Genomic DNA, 19545 nt, shown 5'->3' on the forward strand with positions numbered 1-19545 from the left:
TTGCAATTGTCCCCTGTTTTCAATCCTTTGTTAGGAGAGTTGAATGAAGTTTGCCTTGATGTCACTCTTCTCCGGCTTTCTCAATGCGGGTTACAATTATCCCTTAATTGGAATCCCTGGTTAGGAGAGTTGTGCCCAGTTTGCATCAGTTCATTGGTTCGTTATTTACAATTGTCAATTTCACCTAAGGATCTCTTTCAGAGCGCCCAGGGGGGTCACCTGCTTCAGGCTAACTCGCTAATGTTGCTGCAGGTCTCTTCCGGACCTTCTGTGCTTCTGCCAGTCCTGCTTGACTGCCACAATGTGCGCAGTCCTTCACAGGAGCTTTGGTGGCTCCGGGTGATTTCAGGTTTGACTTCCGTACCGGAGCAGTCCACTGTGTGTCTGGAGCTCATCTCCCACGTGGCATAGCTTCCTTCAGAGCTGCTTCCCGCTGCACATTCTCTGCAAGGCCACGCTTCCTCTGCAGCTACGGTGTCTCCCGCACAGCGTCCTGCTACTGCCATTACTAAACAATCAGATTCTCCTCCTGCAGCCCATTTATGTTACAGTACCTGAAAAGGATCTTTTTATCACAGCAATTGGACCGCTCATAATACTTCATCAACTCTTCCCTCTTCCTCATCCCAGTACTACAAGCATTCTGGGACTGGAGTCCTCATTTTTTTTGTCTTTTGTCATTAGTTACCTTAAGCTGATTTAACTGAGAATGTCCAGATGTACGTTTGGTTAGTGGATAGTTTACCCCTGTTTGTTAAACCTCTACATAAGTCGGAATCATGCCCATTAGAAGTTGTGATATTTACTTTTTGAAACCCCAATGCACAACTTTTATGCTGGTTAATGTTCTGTTATTTGGGCGGTTCTGTGAGAGGGAACCATACCTTTGACAGCATGCCATTGAATGTATGGGTATTATGGGTATCGCATCCTCCAGAAAATGATGAATACTGCATCTCTTCCCCTTGACAGCCATCTCTTCCCATGCAATTTCTCACTCATGTTCTCACCCCCAGGGTTAGGATCAGGTAGCGGCTGGTCACATGGGAGGAGACTTTGGGTTGGGGTTTGGTGACTCTGCAGGATTCATCACACAAGTTCTACTGTATCAACCTCATTCGTGAGGAGACCTTACCCCCCCTTGCAACCACCATTGCCTCCACCCAGTCCTCGTTTTCCAGGGTCCCAAGATCTTGTTCCTGTTTCTCATTTAGCTGTGTCAGTGGGGTTGCTGTAAAGTTACTTAAAGCCTGGTACAGCGTGCAGATCCCTTTTTATCCTGCAATTTTTCTGGAAAAAAGTTAATTTCCAGGGCACTTTGCTGCAGCAGGTCAAGACCACCCTCGAACTGTACCACCATTGTGTGTGCTAACAGAAGATGGGTGTATCTTTAGCCCAGCCCCATTCAGTATCTTCTCTGTATGGTCTGGAACGGCATTAGCCCATTGTTATCAGTCACCCACCCCACCTTTTGTAATACCCACCACACTCCCAACGCGGATGTTGCCCAAGTGTTCATTAAAGCTTGTAGTTTTTGGATAGACTTTTTTTTTTTAATGTCTTTTTTTATTGTATCTGCCTAATTTTGCAAGGACTACTGCATTATTTAAAAGCTTGTGTCAGGCAATGCTCAAAAATGTGCATTGCTTTAGATTGAGCCAGTTGCTGGTGAACACAGATCCTATCTATGCCAGGTTCGAGTAGATGGCAATTGATGCAGAATTTCTGTGAAAATGTGCAGATATTTTACAGAAAAAAAGCACAAGTACTGGTTGTCCCCACCCCCCTAAATGTTTGTGTTTGTTAACTATGGCCTTCACCGAACACCGAACAATACCAGTTCAACACCCCATGTAGAAGCCATCATTCACGAAATAGCCATGGCTTCCTTTTGTATTTATAAAATGACTATGTACTATGAAAATGTGCGAATAGCAAAAGATTGAAACTATTTCTAAGACTTGAAATTCGAAAATTTGCTGTATTTCTTTACCATCCTTGCTTTTTTCTAATGTGAATAGTCTTCAATATTTGTAAAACAATACTTTCACCTGTACCAAGGCATACATTAGTTTCCAAAAATGGATTAGTACAGTTTGCAACCCTATTTGATTAGCAATGTTGTACTGTTATTTGTAACGTCACCAGAAGTTATTTGTACACAAGATAAAAAATGAGCAACAATACAGCATTTTTTGTGTACGGTTGAAGTAACTCATTGGTAAAATGAGTATGTGTTAAATGTAAAGGCATGAATGGACACTGGTATGCAATTATTTGAAAAAGAAAACATTTTGTGCCTAGCAATCCCACAAAGGCATTTGGCACTTTTAAAAGTGGAGGAGATGATGACTCTCTTGCCATTAGCCTCTTTGAACTTGCAGTGATCAGAGAAAAGAGGGCGCAGCGATCCCTGAGAGCAAGAGGAATTCGGGGTGAGCTGTGCTTTCATTGTTAATTTGAATAGCTGGCTGTGCTACGAATTATCAATTTAATTAGCAAACCTCCAAAATTGCATCGAAAATTGCTATGCAACACTGCTTATTTTATGCCTTGCTGTACAGTGTTCCAAGGATGCCATTTTACATTCTCAAATGTGTTTTTGGTTAATATTGGTAAATAGTGTTGTCATTTTAAAATTGCACGCTGGAAAGATTAGGAGTGGGTGGAAACCAAGCAGGTCAATGGGCACGGATAAGTGTGTGAAAGTGTTGCAACAAACTGTGCCAACTATTTTAATTGCTTTATTATGAGAGCTTCAGGGAGTGTCCATTTCATTGATGGTGAGAAACCAGTCTACGCAGGTGTATACACTTGCACTCTTTCATTCTATGCTAACGTGTTCCTGCAATTCTGAATAGAATTTCGATCAGTGGTTCATTGTTACGGGTCTGAAATGTGTCCATACGATTTCTAACAAATACTTCTACACGCGAGCCAGCATAGTGTGCTTCGAATCCCTCCGTCACCGCCGCGCACACTACATGAATGAAACAAACGATTGCAAATGCAGTGGGTGCCTGTGACACTGTAAATGCACGGTGCAAATGATATTCCTGGACCCGGTATGGGGTGCGCTGTACTTCAAGCAGCAGGGGTTGCTCTGCCGTTCGCTTCTGTTTGTACTGCTGACTCTCCCTTACAGTGACCCAAGCAATTCATTCACAAACCCATAGAATTCAAGCTCAGGGGGGCAATGCCATTACACCTGATTATGTACGGTCGCTTGTGTGCGCAGCTTAATTAACGCTTATTCTGAGCCCAGGCAATGGTAGATATTTGAGGCCAACATTAAAGACATACTGCCATCTTCAACTGTTTATTCTCACAGACTTTCCGAGCAATATTCGATCTTCAAAGTAATCCCAATTTGCGCTTTGAATATTCTGGCTGGCTATATAGCGCCTTAAAAAACCCATACACTAAATCATACACTAAATGTAAGATCTATGTAAATGAGATCAAGAGCACTTTGGCATATTTGTTTGAATTTGTAAACGTGCCTCGTCTCTGATCACTTGCGCGTTCCTGAATCGATGTTCACATTAATGTGCGCTATTTTCTCCAGTGGAGCTTTTGCGAGACTGTCGCCTTTCTGCCTGCAGAGTGGACTGTTCTACTTATGTATATACAAAGAGTGCGTGCATACATGAAAGGGTGTTTAGTACAAAATCTTCGTGGAAATAATGAACATGCGGGTCGGCCACTTTCATTTGGCTTTTAAAGTTGGTTGAGGAAACTGGTCGTTTGAGCTTGTTGCTGAGCAGATCTAATCTGTTTTCTCAATTTATCGAAGCACATTGTTGACCCAAGTGTGTTCCGAATGCCGTTAAGGTCTCAAACGTTGGAAGAGCATTTGGAAAACTAAGGGAAGAGAATGATGCACCTGTGCGCACTGGGCAGGAGCCAGGGTGGAGCCAGGGTCCAGACACCGGTGCTTTCTCCCGCTGACCTCTGCAGCTGAGCGCACCATGGATCGGCTGGATATCTTATCACAAAGGGCAGCAGTACCTACCAGGGCCTGTCCCAGCCAGATATTATTGATATTGTCGGTCTCTGGCCTGACGTTTTACTTCTCGTGCAGGCCCCGGCCTGCTGCCTTTCTTTACTCTGCACTCTACTTCTCCAAATCACGAAGTTCCTGTTTGCGGTCCTGATTAGCTCCCAGCGTACCAGCGTTTACTCTCATTAAAGCAGACTTCCTTGTAATTTGCTTTGTCTCCCCACTTCCAGTTCCCTCTTCCCTTCTGCTTCTATTGCCCTATGAAGCACTCGTCAGTTTCATAGCTCTCAACCTTTTGCAGATGCTTGGAGGGTGAGATCCTGGGTTGGACACCAGAAGTGACATCCCGAAAGTGTACACAAACATCCTAATGAATATTAACGAACTAGGGTGCTCCATCACTAGGCCCTTTTGAATGCAGCTATTGTACCGAGTAAATGCAGTTTAAAAAATACAAACATGTTCATTCCGCACAGTTACACTGCAACCTCTAGAATCAGAAGCCAGAAGTATCTCAAGTTCTCAGGATAACGCACTTTAGTTAAACAGTGAAGCCGGAATTTGAACCCACTCTCCAATCTTGCGACTGAACCACATTCTTTCTGACGTTTCCATGGTACACCTATACGTTTTTGCTTTCAAGGGCAGGAATAATACTATTTTACAGTAGTTACGTACACACCACATAGTAAAGCAACTGGCAATATGTAAATCCTTCTAGAAGCACACTAAGCCAAAACAATATAATTATTGCCTTATTTTTACATTGTGAATGGAAAACTGCAAACTGGGAATGCAAAATAATGCAAGTATTTAACACAATAAAATAAATTAGGTAGTAAGATACCCATGGCATATAGTTTGTTTCTCGCAGTGTATCCAAATAAAGGCTGACGCATGTCAAGATAGTAGATCAACTAACCGTCTAAGAGGGTGCTGAAGTCGCAGGCAAAGGGCATTTTCACCACTATATCAATGGGGATGCAAATTGTAAGCATGCACAAGCAGCACTTGGGATCTATGGCATAATCAGACTCTGCTTGGTCGAAGAGAACCTAGAAGTGGCTGTGAATGAAGACTGAAGAGAACACAGCGCAACCTCCCTTCTGGGAAGTGGAGCACTGTGGCAGGTGTTGCATAGTGCATTGTGACAAAAGCTTAAAGGCGAAAGCCCTTAATTAAAATGTATTAGAACATCCGTTTCTAACACTACCTTTTACGCATGGGGGAAAGGGTATCCCAAGGTTAGCATGAGCAAAACTATGAGGAGGTCCCAGAGCACGCCATATAGAGACATTTGCAGCAAAAGGTCCTGCCAGACACCTTAGAAAGAGAAAGGCTTAACTGCGCACTGCCAAGCCACATAGCTGACCTGAAATGCATAATGCGCATATATATATATATATAGCAAATGCCCTAATAAAGAATGTTACATTTGAAAAAGGAGGCCAGAGGGAGTGTGGTATGCAATATTACAGGAGAGAAAAATACACACCACCTGTTGGGTAGTTCACTGAACGCCTCCTGCCTCCATTTCAGAGCGAGGTCAGAGAATCACTTCAGCAGGGCCAGGGTACGATGAGCACAGACACGATCACAGAAGGAGAGCTTTTCCAAGGGAGCCTCTATGGTTTTTTGGGTAGGTCCAGTCTTTGTTTTTTAATGCTTAAAACATTTAGCAAAAGACTTCAAACGATGCAATCTACACCAAGAATACATTCTTGCATCACATTTGGCATAAAAACATTAGTTCTCATTTAAACTTGTGTTGTACTCTCAAGCCAGCAGGTGATCTTGTCTGGAAGCAGGGCTGGGGCAGGGTCCTTCAGCGTTCGGTTTGGCAGTGGGAAGCAATGCAGCTAGGAGGATCCCGCACACTAGCAATCTCGGAAGCAAATGCTGTATTTGCTGAACGTGTGCTTGCTGCCTAGAGCGGCTCCTCCAGCTGTGCTGGCTCATTTAGTGAGACTGCATCTCTTAGGAATGCACGAGACATGAAAATAGTCTTGCAAGGTCGGGGAAACGATTTAGGGTGAAACAATGGAGCTGGTGGGAGTGTCGATGATTTAGGTGGATGACACCCGCCAAGAGCGGGTGAGTGGAGTTTGTAACAAAACATCCTCTACTCTTTAAATGTTTAGTATTTAAGCAATAAGCCCCGAGCTACGGGGGTGCTAAGTCAAGTAATGCTCCGGGGATCATAGTTATAGACCCAAGCAAAGCGAGGGCCTTAACGAAGGCCACGGAGCATTGCCTGACTTGGTAATGTCCCCACGGTGAGGGGCTTATTGCTAGTAGTACCCCGGCCCGCAAGACCAGGGTACTAATAGCATTTTTTCAGCGTTTCGGAACAGGAAAAAAAAAATGTCAATGAAGTCTGTTTTCCCTTTCCATGGCAGCCATCAGGAGCAAACGCCCTGTGTTCCCAGCGCGTTTGCTCCCAAAAAAAGGAGAAATAAGGAGGAGAGTGGGGAGGGGATTGTTTGCATGGGGGGGGGACTTACCGGAATCCCTGGTGGGGGAGGATGGCAGCATCCAGCCGAGTGGAGGCTCGGAGCGGGGATGGCCCCGTTTCGAGCTTCCTCATTGGCTGAGGGGCTGCCACGCCCCCCCCAGGAAACAAAAGAATGCAATCCCAGCCGAGGGATTCCCGGCCAGGTAAAGCCCCGGCGAGGGCCCATCGGAATGTTTGTTACATTCTGATGGACCCTCACCAGGGTTCTAATGATCATTATTTCCTTTATCTTGCGTCGCCATTCTGTTTGTGAAACACTTACATTCCTGATGCTTTCACCATCTGTTGAACGTACATTCTCATTCATTCTGTTTGATGTGTTCGGGGGTGGGATGCCACTGGCATCTCGGCATGTTATTCCTGGCAACTCTGCCCAATTTCTGACCCCACTTCCTTTGCTTCTTTATTTAAATATCACAGTATTCCCTTTATGTCCAGCTAAAGTCAGTGTGAGGGCTGTTTTAATGGGCTTACAGTAGGACTACTGGGGCTGCAGGGGTCCCAGTTTTGTTTGTAGTCCACCATCCGGCCAAACAGCAAGGTGCACCATGCGACATGTAGTCGTGATGCTATGTCTGAGCGAGGAAGACTGAATTCTGTGGGAAGTAGGCATCTGTTAAATCTGTGTCTGATGAGCACAGGGTGGAAAGGACTGGAAAGTTAAGGTAGCTTTACTCAAGAAACCTTAGTTGGCATGCTGAATGTAAAAGGCTACATCTTCCATAGTACGCTGTCATGGTCTACTGCAAGAGAAGAAACCACAATATGTACTTGTAAGACCCGGAAAAGTTATATGCACTACAGCCACCACAATGCACATTGCAGATCTACCGGATCCCTGCACTTTTGAACCTTTTAAAGATATTAATGCTGGATTTCATACAGCGAAAACCTACATTTCCCCGCAATGTACTGTGCTGGTCCACTGTAATGCCTGAAAACGCAACTTGACATTTTCAGCCAGTTTGAGAGGAAACGTTAGGGAAATGTGTTCTACACCCGAGGAAAAATCAGGAAGCAATGAAGAGATTCTGGGTATTTTATGTTGGGGAGGGTCACCTTTGCATGGAGTTGGGCAGAATGGTGGGGTCTTTTCTTGCACTGAAGTTTCTTCAACTTGCTGCCTTTGCAGCGCAGCTTGCCTGCACTCGATCAGTCTACATTTGGAAGAATTTGTGGGAATATTAAGTTAGCTTAATGAGTTGAATAAAGTTTTCTCTATTGGGGGCAGGCGGGTGTGTCTATGCTAGCGCCCCAGTCACCTGCAGGTCAATTATGATTCCCAGAAGACTAGACGTCCGAAAACATTGTGCATTCTGGAACATGAGCCTTTTTGTGGAGGGCCATGAACAGTTTTATTTAGTCCTGTGGGTCCATCTATAATGAATGTGACAATTTATTTTATGTGGCATGCAAGCGTGAGTGGGGGGCAAGGCGGAGGGTTGGGGAATATATGGTTCCTTAAGTGTATCGGAATGCCTCTGATCACATATCCTTTTGAGGCCACTTGTATTGCGATTGGCTATTGGTTTATGGGAAACTCTAGAGGCCTATTTAGTGTGACGCAATGCATTTTGGGATAGTTTTATTTGCGCTCTGAGAGGCGGAATACATTTTGGGCTATTTTAGTTCTGTGAGACAGCTGTACTGAAGCAGAGTGCATTTGGCGAATAGTCCACTGGGCTATATACTGTGTAAACGAATACAATCTTGACTATATAGTGGAATTTGGGGAAAAACAAATGAAATGCGGGGTTTGTCACTCGTGTGAGTGAACTTTTACTGTCTGAGGAAAAGGGAATGTGTTTGTTGCCAAGTGGCTCTTCACGCACCCTTCATGCCTTCAGAAAATTGGCTCAAATTTTCACATTAACCAGTCAATTTCCTTACCTGTGTTCTACCCAGATCCGGCATCCGATGGAGAGAGGGTTCTCAACAACCTTGATGTTAGGAGGACTCAAATTCCATCTGGGTAGAACTAAAGACTCTAGGACCGCCTCACATCTGTTTGTAAAGTTAGGAAATCCCAAGGGGACACAGGCCTCTAAAGCCTCTATTTCCCTGTGGGTCTCCTTGTGCATTTCGGAAGCTTACACCGTACAGGGACTGTAGGCCCCCAAGGGCATACATGCTCACCTTCTGTGAGGCAAAGCTGTGGCTGCAGCTTTCCAGAAGTATGTGCCTTGGGGAAACTATTGCTAAGGCGGCGGCCTGGACCTCTCCATCGCTTTTTGGAAACACTGTTGTCTTGACCTCGGTTCTATAGTGGATGCTCAGTTTGGTCAAGCTGTTCTTAAGAACCTCTTCAAGTAATGGAGTTTTTCCATCCACCCAGTTCTATGTATCAGTGCTTGTGAATCTCCCACAAGTCTGGAGGAAAGGGGACGAGATGTAAGAGTAAAATAAAGTTACTCACTGTAGTATGTACTCCTTGTCCATAGTCCCTTTTCCTCCATATGCCCACCCAACTTTCCTGTTTAAAAGTTCTCCATTATTGCTAAAATGTCTACCGACCTTGACGGTGTGGTTCCAACACCTTTTGGGCCCTATGGGGCGGCATCCTTCCTTGCTTTCATCGGACTCATCTGAAGATGAGAAAAATTCAGCTTCATGTAGCAGAGTCATGGGTTGAAGAAAAGGATCCGCAGTTGAGGCAAAACCTACTCTGGTGTAAGGAAGACAAAAATCTCCAAAGTTGGGGTGGGGGGGGTCCCTCTTTCACTATGCTCCCCACATTCACTTCATATCTTTAGATGCATCACTAACTGGCTGGGGAGCTACACTGGGGCCCTTTCAGCCTCATGCTGTATAGTCTCCCACAGAGAGCCAATAACATATCGACATGCTGGAGATACTAGCAGTCTTCAGGGCACTCAATTCCCTCTGCCCTTGATTAAGAAGTCAAGGGATCTTCTGAGAACCAACCGCATGACTACCAACTTTCGAAGTGGGCAGTACAGTATCGGCTTTCTCTCCATGGCGTTCATTTAGCTGGGGCATTCAACACCATGGTAGACACCTAGTACGGTCTCACCCACTACAACCACAAATGGGAGCCAAAAGAATCTGCTGTACAGGAGATCTTCTTAGCATGGGGTATCCCTCAGGTAGATCTTTTGCAACGTCACAGAACCATGGTTTGCAGCTCTTGGGACAGGACCCGGAATCATTGGGGGATGTGCTACAGATCACTTGGGACAGCATAGCTTTTTTATGATGTGTTCCACCACATTGCCTCTGATTCCGAGGGTATTGCACCCCCTCCCCACCATCGCTGATCTTGGCAGCCTGGTACTTGAACAGCTATATTTTGCTGGGTTAGGCATTTCAGATCACAATCTGGCATCAAGCAGGCAGCCTGAAAGCTCTACGAGGTTCTAATATAAGATTAAGTGGACTCAGTTCTGTTTCTGGATGCTAGAGAATTTGCTTAAACCTCTTCATCGGATGATGTCCTCTCATTCTGCTCTCATCTGTCTTCGACAGGCATAAATATCCATTCTTGTTACCCATATTTATCAGCTAAAGGAGCTTATGTCGGTTCTCTTCTACTCCATATATCTACATCAAACCCCGTTATAAAAAGACACTTTGAGGGCTTGCTCCATATTTATCCACCAGTGGCGAAGTCTCACCCTGAATGGGATCTCAGTGTGGTATTGGTGGTCATTTCAAATAGGCCGTTCTAGCCCATGGTGGCAGCAGATATAAAACGGGCGTCCTGGAAGACTGCATTTTTAGTGGCCATAACCTCCACTAGAAGAATTAGCAAGATTCAAACTCTGTCTGCATTAGAGCCATGTACTGCCTTTCACAGGGATAATGTGGTTATAAGAACTCCTACATTTTTGCCCACAGTTGTTGCATCCTTTCACCATTAATCAGGAATGTATTTTAGCGACATTTTATTTCCATCCAGCAGACACTGGGAAAGGGTTTTACATTCAATTGATGTTCAGCGGGAGCTTGTTTGTGACTTTTGGGGGTCAGCAGCCTGACCTTGAGTCTTCAAAGGCCACCATAGCAAGATGGGATTGTCACCTGTGTCAACGAGATATACAAGCTGCAGGACAGGTAAGTACCCAAGGCCTTGCACGCCCATGCAGTCAGAGCTAAAGCTACCAATTGCTTGCCAAATTAATATTCCATGGGAAGTCATTAGTAAGGCAGCAACTTTGTCTTCACTGTCTGCTTTTTGCAAACCCTACTGTATGGACACGTTAGCCAGATCTGTTGCCTGCGCTGGGCAGGTGGTTCAACGGAACCTTTTTTCTTAGATTGCTAGCCTCCCAGAGGATTAGCGTTTTGTAACTCCCATAAGTAAGGGCCGGTGGGTGTGCCAGTAGGTGGAGGCAGCAGGTCTGGCCACACCCACTCTGGTGCCTCCCACGCAACTTAAAATGTGCTGTGCAAAAGTGTTCTGTCACGTTCCCATAGGACGTATTCCCCATAAGTATGCAGTGAAGGAGACTTTAGTCAAGGGGTACAGAAGTCACTATGGTGAGAAACTTTTTCTTTCTTTCACAACTGTCAGCAGAATGTCCTCTTTAAGCGACTAGACAGTGATGTGGCCTGCAGACCAAATTCAAGGAGTATCTCAAATGTGATTTGCAAAATACATCTGCCCTTTTAGCAACTAGTCTTTAAACATTGACCTTTATTATGGTTCCATTAGACCATATGTCCTGGCCAATTTGTTTTTGAGCATGCACCATTGGAAGGACTACACCTGCTTAGTTTCATAGTTTTGTTCTTTAGTAGTGGGAAATAGGCATCCCCTTTTTTTTAAAATTAGAATAAAAAGTTTGAAGTGATGAGGGAAGCCATGTTGTAGGAAAACGTTCCTACTTTATATTTATTGTTCTGAATTAAAGCCATGCCCCAAAACACCTTTAGGAAGGCCTGCTTATATTGATGTGATTATTGTAAATCCTTGTGGGCACATGAAAACATGAACCCAGAATGAATCGCTTTTAAATGTGCTGCTGTATTGTATTTGTCTATTATTGCGTTCCATCTGCTCCGTTCTAGTTGGGGATTGGATTGTACAGTTGCGAGTGTATATGCGTTTGCAGGCCATGGAGGGTACTATGTTTTATGCAGTTTTTGCTGTTCAACACGTAGGGTGTAAACTAGGGGCTAAGTGATAATGTGATAAGCTTCTGGTATGTTTTTTGGAGTGGGGCGAATTAGTTCATGGGCAAGGCTTCGCTATTTTGGGACTTCTCGCTTATTAGAGATCCCATCTGAGGGTGAGAATAGCTCATGCGAGTGTTGAGGGGCAAAGCATGTTAAGATAAGCATTACATAGTTGTGTTGAGCAGTGAGTAAAGGGGAGATGTTGTGTGAAGTGTTCTAGAGAGGAATGATGGCACAGGAGGGGAAATAAAAACGTTAGTGTGTGTTAGGCCAAGTATGCCTTTGCTAAAATGATGTGACACTTGGGCAGATCGTGCATTGCATAAGCTATCAGCTACGCTTACCTTTACTATTGCCATGGCCGTAGGCTCTTAGTTCAAAGGCGGGGGTCGATTGGGCAGGGGGGCTTTAAGTGGGATGGGGCCTGCCAGGGCTGGTCCCCGGCTGGCTCCAAAATTTCGTTTTGAGGCGGGGCCCTGCCGGGGCCCACTAATCTCCCCTTGAAGCCCCGGCTACTACACGAAAAGGCTTTTTTCTACAGCCTGAAGCTCTCGCTCGTGTGCGAGTGCTTCAGGCTTCAGAAAAAATGCCTTTCAGGCATAATGTTGGCGCCGCACCCACGAGGCATCCCTTTAAGCAAAAGATGCCCGTGGGCCAGCGCCAACCTATATAAAAAAAACATGAGACTGCTGTAAGCAGAGGCCTTGCTTTATAAATACTGAAGCTCCTGCGGCTTCGCGGGAGGTTCAGTCTTTAGGAAAAAGGCCTCTGCTTCCAGCAGCCTCACCCTTTCAGCCTCAATGGTGACGTTGTCCCTCCCAAGCTAGCGAGGGGCAGCGCTTCCATTAAGGCTGAATAGGCGAGGCGCTATCCCCTGTCAGGCAAGCCTATAGAAAATAAATGCAGAGATCAGCACCCTCTCCCCCTAGGGGAGAGGGTGCTGATCTCTGCAAAAAGGCTGCCTGGCAGGGGTGCCAGTAGCCCATTGAGCCGAGGCTCGTCAGGGGGGCGCAGCCTAACGGGCCAGCGGGACCCCCGCCTTTAGGCCACGCCCCCTTGATGAGCCCTTACTCATTTTGTAGTGCCACTTAAGGGGGTCATGTATTCAGTTTTAGTTAAATGCTGCACAATGCGCTTCTAAACCGTCTCTGTGTGTAGTGCAGGTTCTCTACCCCCCCTCCCTCCACATTCTCGGTTGCTTGTGTCCTCAACCTTTGACCTTAGACGATCATGTGGGCGATATCACGAATAGAATTGTTTCACTCGTGAAATGAATGCGATTTGGCAGCTGCGTGAGGGCTAAACCAGAATTCCGCAGGTGACTTCTGTAATTATCCTGTTTCAGAACCTGTACCACTGCTGCAGGCCCTTTGCTGGCCTTGATCCACTGGTGGCTTTGCTGTAGATCCTGTTTTGCATTCCGGCTGGCTGGTCTGGCATTGTTTTCCAGAATGTTGACATTTTTCCAGGAGCGCGTTTCAAAAAAAGTGCATTAACAGTTACTCGTTCCTACACATCTTCTGTTAATTATTTTTTTTTAAGTAACTTATTTGGATGACTGGATATTTTTTATAACGCAAGTCTTTATCTTTCTCTCAACAGGGAACAAAAATAGGAAACAAGGAACCCTTTGAGCAGTGAAGCTTTCTCAAGTACAGCAAGTCGTCTTGTTGCTTGAAGTGTTAGCTTTTTCTTTGCGTCTCCTAGAAGTTGGCAAACCGGTTACTGCTATGCACCGGACAGGATGAACAAGCAAAGGAGCGATTTCTTGCCATACGGCAAGGAAAGGCCCTGACATGCCGTCCGGGAAGGGTTGAACACAGAACATTTGCTTGGCCGTAAAATGAAGGAAGTGACACATTGGTCACCGAAAGAGGTGGCTACTTGGCTTACAGAGACGGGCATGCAGGAATACTTGGAGACATTTCAGAATCTCAATGGGCAGAGCCTGTTAAAACTGACGGAAGATGACTTCAACAGACCTCCTTTGTCGCGGTTCACTTCGGACAATGGCCAGCAGCTCCTGGAAATGATAGAAACATTGAAAATCGAGCACCACATCGAGGAGCACAAGAATGGACATGCCAACGGGCACTTGAGCATTAGTACTGCTGTGCCCCCCTGTGAGAACAGCTTTACCAGCAAAATCAAAAAGAATGGAATGCCAAATGGATACAGGAAAGAGATGATCCAGATTCCCATGCCGGAGCCGGAGCGATTGAATCAGTTTCCTGCAGAGTGGGGGAAAACATTTGTTGCTTTTTTCTATGCTGTTTGTTGTTTCATCTTCACCAGCGTGATGATCTCTGTTGTCCATGAACGAGTGCCTCCCAAGGAGGTGCAGCCTCCGCTGCCGGACACCTTTTTTGATCACTTTAGCAGAGTGGAGTGGGCCTTTTCTATATGTGAAATCAACGGGATGATCCTGGTGGCAGTGTGGTTGGTGCAGTGGCTGTTTTTAAAACACAAGTAAGTTGGCTGTTAAGTGGATTTTTCTCTGTGTGTCGCAGATGGAGACGAAAATGTGCAAACGTTCACATTGGTGCCTATGTATGTATTCTGTACTACAGATGGAGGTGGATCATTTGTGTCCGAGAGTCAGTGTGGTATTCTCGATCAGATTTGTTGCTTACAGAAATGTTTTTCATGTTAAAAGCACTGTGTAATCATGACTTAAGTTTTATGCTATCCGGTTTTGAGGTAGAGCAGTGTAAAGGTAGGCAAGTGCAGGTAACCCATTTAAGAGCGCGTCTGCTTTTCTGAGCCCGTGTATTTAGACAAACTGGTTGTGTCGAAAAACAAATACTCAAATGTTAGAGATTGATAGGGTTGTTGCTGTATTGAAGAGATGTTTGGTAAATAGTTTACAGGGATTGCATTTGAGGAACGGATGATTTAACTCTCCAGTGCCGGCAACAAGTCATTCCCCAATCCACTCCTTGCATTTTACTGTCAGCTGCCAGGAACAAAGAGAAGCTTCCCGAGGGGCTTGTTCACAAAATCCATCTTGGCTGATGTAAGAGGCCACCTCCAGGGAGATGGTGCATGTAAGGGGCTTGTTCTAGGGCCCACTTTGTTCACTTTTGGAGCCATCTGATCCGTCCCACAGTGAACACCCCCTTAGGGGTGGTCCTTTCCTAAGCCAGTATTACTTAAAAAGTGCATAACAGAATGTTTGCCTTTCAAAGCATTGCAAAAAAACAATACAAAAACAATCCAATTCATCGAGGTTAGAGATTCGGATATAAGTTCCTTGTCATTCGTGCTTGTTGAAGTTGTTGGAGCCGTTGCTTTACTGAAGAGATTTTTGAGAAATATTTTAAAGTTTTTGCTTTACAGGGACTTAATGATTTCAATATGGAATGCCTTTTAGCTGCCAGGAAAGGCAACTGAAAGTGTTTGAGACGGGAACGAAAGGAGAAGGCAAAATGGATTAGTTGAGCTTACCAGTTCACTCGGTCTCATCCATGCACACGCATCTTAGTTTTTGAACCCACTGCCCCTTTTCAGACTTGGTGTTGCCTGTTTTGCCAATAGCTCAATGCCCCAGGTAAATGGGGTCTGGACCATTAAATACAGCCAATGAAGTGGTTACATTCTCAAGTTTTCATTTCTGGTGGCTAACATCATTGATCAACATTGCGTTCTTTGCATAGAGAGAGAATGGTTGAGTTCCGGCGCTTCTTGACACGCTTTCCTGAATGTCTACTTTAAAAAATGTGAGGACACATGGATTTTCTGTTTGTTTGCAATGCAAAGTGGAGTTTACCATCCGTTTGTTTCGTTTGTTTTCATGACTTTAATAGCAAGAGCACACTTTTTGTTTGTTAGATCTTGACTTCTTCATAGACTAGTTCTTTAACTTTTTAATATAGTGTGTGACTCTTTGGGAAAGGAAGCAACTTCATTCATGATGACCATTCCCGCTAATTAATTTGGTCACATTATCTTGGCTCTGAAGTTGAATTTCAATACTTTAAGTTGTTGATTGAAAGATCTTGATAGAACCTGTATAGAGCATTATTGATGACGATTGTAAAGGCGCACATCGGGACTGTGCATGAAGAGTTGCACTTCAAACCTTCCCGCCCCCCTCCCAACCCCCTGATTGGCTCACTTGAGCCCGATGTTGTGGGGTATTGTTACGCTGCTCACCCACGCTCGGCATTTCTATCTTGCTACGAGCGAGGTGAGTGCAGTGCCAGCAAGCATTGTATTTTTAGATCTTGCAGCCCTCCTGGGCTTTAATGCTTTGAAAGTGTTTGGGGGAATACTGTATGTGCATTGTTTGTTTTTCTTTTTGCCGTTCCGTGTCTCCTCTCTCCCGACCTCCCTCATCTGGCCCTCTTTCCCACCCTCCTCCCAACCCGGCCAACCCCCCTGATTGGCCTCCCCTTCCTTATATCTGAACCTCCTAGGGCAGCCTCTGCCCGGCAGCCCTACGGCTAAGGGCCCCCTAGGCAAAGGGCGGCTCCTTCTTGGCGGCTCCCTGTAAGTGTCTGCAGGTGTCCGCAGGGGGAACCAGTTGCCAGTTAGTCTCTATTGGTTAGTCCCTCTAGCCTCCCCACTCCCCCCTCCTCTGACTCTCATCACAGTTGTTCTGCCCCCTGTGCTGTTGTATGACACATTTATCAGTATTTCAAATGTCACTGTGAAAACTAGGCCTTTTTTCTCTCCTTTGAGGATTCTCAGCCTTGGGTGGCTTCTCCACATGTTATAAAGTTGGGCATTGTGAGCTCTTAAACCCTGTGAATTGTCTCATTGCAATACCTGATTAAATCCCACTCTCTTGTCAACCTACTCCCGCAAGTGCTCCACCTCACCTTCCACCCCTTCCTCTCCCACCTACTCTATGGTGCTCTCTGTCTCTCCTATCTTCTCAAACTGCTTCTCTATTGACTATCCTGCTCTCCTCACTAAATCTGGTAGGAAGAAGTTTAAAAAGGACATCCTGGTCTCCAACCCAGGCTTCCCTATCGCTGACACTTACACCGTGCCTCCTCCAAGGAAACTCTCACCGACATCCTCTTTGTCGTGCCTTCACCTGACCTATGAACCCTTCATATGGTCTCTGTGCTCTCTCCTTTCTCCTTTTCTCCCATTAATAGTGGAACCCGTTGGGATGCACGTCTGGCCTCCTTCCATTCCTCTAAAGTCGTCATTAATGTTTACTCTAATGGGACCGTCTTGGTCCAAGGCCCTCAGGCCAACCTGCACCTCTTTGATAGACGCTTCCCGCGCCTCATCAACTTCCTTTCTTCTCCTGCTGCCCCCCATCCCCTGTCTTCGGCTACCTTGCCTTCCCCCTCCCTCTCTGCCCCTTCTACACCTCTGCAGGGCATACCTCTGATCTGTACCCCCACCCTCCCCCCGGAAGTCCTTCAAGGATGGCAAACTCATCCACATTGCCACTCTTAACTCTCGCTCTGCTGTCAAACATTCCTCCGATATCTGCCGCCTCCTTGAAGAACTTGACCTCGATGTCCTCGATCTCACTGAGACATGGTTCACGGCCAGCTCTGTCACCAGCTTTGACACGCTTCTACCTGACGGCTACAAGATCCTCTCCGCGCCCAGGCCCAACCGATCCGGTGGGGGTGTAGCCCTTATCTTCCCTGACTGGATTCCTGCCGCTGTCATTCCTACGCAGACCTACTCCTCTTTTGAATGCCTTGTCTGCAGGCTCTCTCTCCCCCAGCCATTCCTTTACTGTGGCTACCATCTATCGGTGACCTGGTCAGATTTCTTCCTTCCTCTCTGAGTGGGCGGACCTCTCCTCTTCACTCCTGGCCTCTACCACTCAACTCCTCCTTCTGGGTGACTTCAACATCCACCTTGATGCCTCCTGTCCCCCCTCTGGTCTCTTTCGCGACCTCTGTGACTCTCTCTCACACCCCATTCTCCCCTCTGGCCCGACTCATTCTGCAGGGCACACTCTCGATGTTCTGATCTCCTCAGGCCTTCCCCTCTCTGTCGCTGTCCCCACTCCTCTCTCCTGGAGTGATCACTTTCTCCTATCCTCCCACCTCACCCTCCCCACCCCTCAGGCCACGCCACCTCCATCACTGCCACCCACCTTCTCGGTCATCCGACCTATGAAGCGCGTGTCAGTTGAGGCTTTCGCCGCCACCTTCTCACCCCCTCCTTCCCCTTTGGCTGACTCTCACCCCGACACAGCCCTCTCCACGCTCCACTCCTCTATCTGATACTCTTGATATCCTTGCCCCTGTCATGAGAATCCGCCTGAAGCCCAAAGCCAAGTGTAATTCCTGGTATGACTCCGACCTCGGCACCCTGAAACGCAAGTGCAGGGTGGCCGAGAGGAAATGGCGCGCTTCATGTACATCCTCTAACAAACTGGCCTGCCGCCTGCTACAAAGGCAATACCGTCTCTCCGTCCTCACCAAGAAGAGAGCTCCTATTCAAGACCGCATCTCTGAGGCATCTAACAACTCGGCTGAACTCTTTAAAATCTGCAAGGAACTGGCCAATCCTGCCGCAGTCTCTACCTCTCCTGTCCCTTCCCAGGCCCTCTGCTCAGCACTGGCATCCCATTTCATCTCTAAAACTCAGGACATCCTGTCCTCACTCTCCCCCTATCGCCTCCCTCCCTCTATTCCCTGCTCTTCCTCTGATCCTTCTGCAGCTACCCCCCCCCCCCTCCCTCCTTCTCGGCCTTTCCCTTGTTCTCAGCAGACGAGTTTTCTAGACAAGTCTGATCTATGAAAGTCTCGTCGAAACAGGTTCATCCCTGGTCTTCCAAAACTATCAAGGACCACATCGACTCTCTGGCTCCTGCCCTGGCTGATTTCTGCAATCATTCCTTCGCCACCGGCGTCTTCCCTTCCCCTCTGAAGCATTCTCTTGTGCACCCTCTTCTTAAGAAACCCTCTGCCGACCCCTCCTGCCCGGCTAACTACCGTCCAATCTCCATCATTCCCTTCCTGGGCAAGCTCCTGGAGAAACTGGCCATCTCCCAGCTTAATCTCCACACCAAATCTTTTGGTTGTCTTCATGACCATCAGTCTGGCTTCAGAGCGGCCAGAAGCACGGAAACTGCTCTCCTGAACTTCTGTGAAGACTTGCTCTCCAACCTTGACTCTAACACCCCGTGAGTCCTCATCTTGCTTGATCTCTCTTCTGCTTTTGACACTGTCCACCATGCCATCTTGCTGAACCGTCTCCGTGATAACCTGGGTATCACTGGTCAGGCTCTGGCGTGGCTGACTTCTTTCCTCTCTGACCGACCCTCCCAGGTCCAACTTGGGTCCTTGCTCTCCGATATCTGTTTCACTACCTGTGGTGGCCCCCAGGGATCTAACCTCTCTCCTTGGCTATTCAACCAATACCTAGCACTCCTTGCCCACTGCATCTCTGGTCTGTCACAATTTTCAGTGCTATGCGGATGATGCCCAGCTCATTTTCAGGCTACCCCCGACCGCCTCCTCTCCCGTCTGACTGTCTGCTATCCAGGAATGATGTGCCACCAATGACCTCTGCCTTAATGCCAGTAAGACTGAGATTCTACTCATTGGCACACCCACCCCCTCAGTCCCTGCATCTCTCTAGCCGGCCTCTCTTGGCCCTCTTCCTGCTCCCACCTGCAAGGCTAAAAACCTTGGGGTCACCTTCGACTCCACACTCTCCTTCTCTCCTCACATCTCTGACATCTCTAAGAAGTCACACTACCAGCTGCACCTCCTCAGAAGTATTCTTCCTTTCCTCTACTTCCCCCAGAAGCTCACTGTCTCCAGAGCCCTGGTTCTCTCCGGGCTGGACTACTGTAACAGCATCTATCTCAAACTGCCTGCCTCTACCCTCCGCCCTCTGCAACTTATCCAGAACAAGACTGCAAGACTTGGCCTCAAGCCTAGGGACCGCATCTCTC

At 46.7% G+C, this 19545-nt stretch overlaps 1 protein-coding gene across 5 annotated transcripts in view; it reads left to right on the plus strand.

Moving 5' to 3' along the window:
* Window positions 1-19545, plus strand: part of SGMS1 (sphingomyelin synthase 1) — a 1534398-nt gene that overhangs the window by 1328943 nt on the left and 185910 nt on the right. For all 5 annotated transcript variants that reach the window (XM_069611296.1, XM_069611295.1, XM_069611298.1 and 2 more), the window contains one exon: window positions 13260-14126. In XM_069611296.1, the coding sequence (XP_069467397.1) occupies window positions 13501-14126 (626 nt within the window). In that variant the 5' untranslated portion in view covers window positions 13260-13500. The remainder of the gene's footprint in view (window positions 1-13259; window positions 14127-19545) is intronic.

This window comes from Ambystoma mexicanum, chromosome 8 (genome assembly GCF_040938575.1).
Source record: "Ambystoma mexicanum isolate Mex_15411 chromosome 8, UKY_AmexF1_1, whole genome shotgun sequence".
Classification (NCBI taxonomy): Eukaryota; Metazoa; Chordata; class Amphibia; order Caudata; family Ambystomatidae; genus Ambystoma; species Ambystoma mexicanum.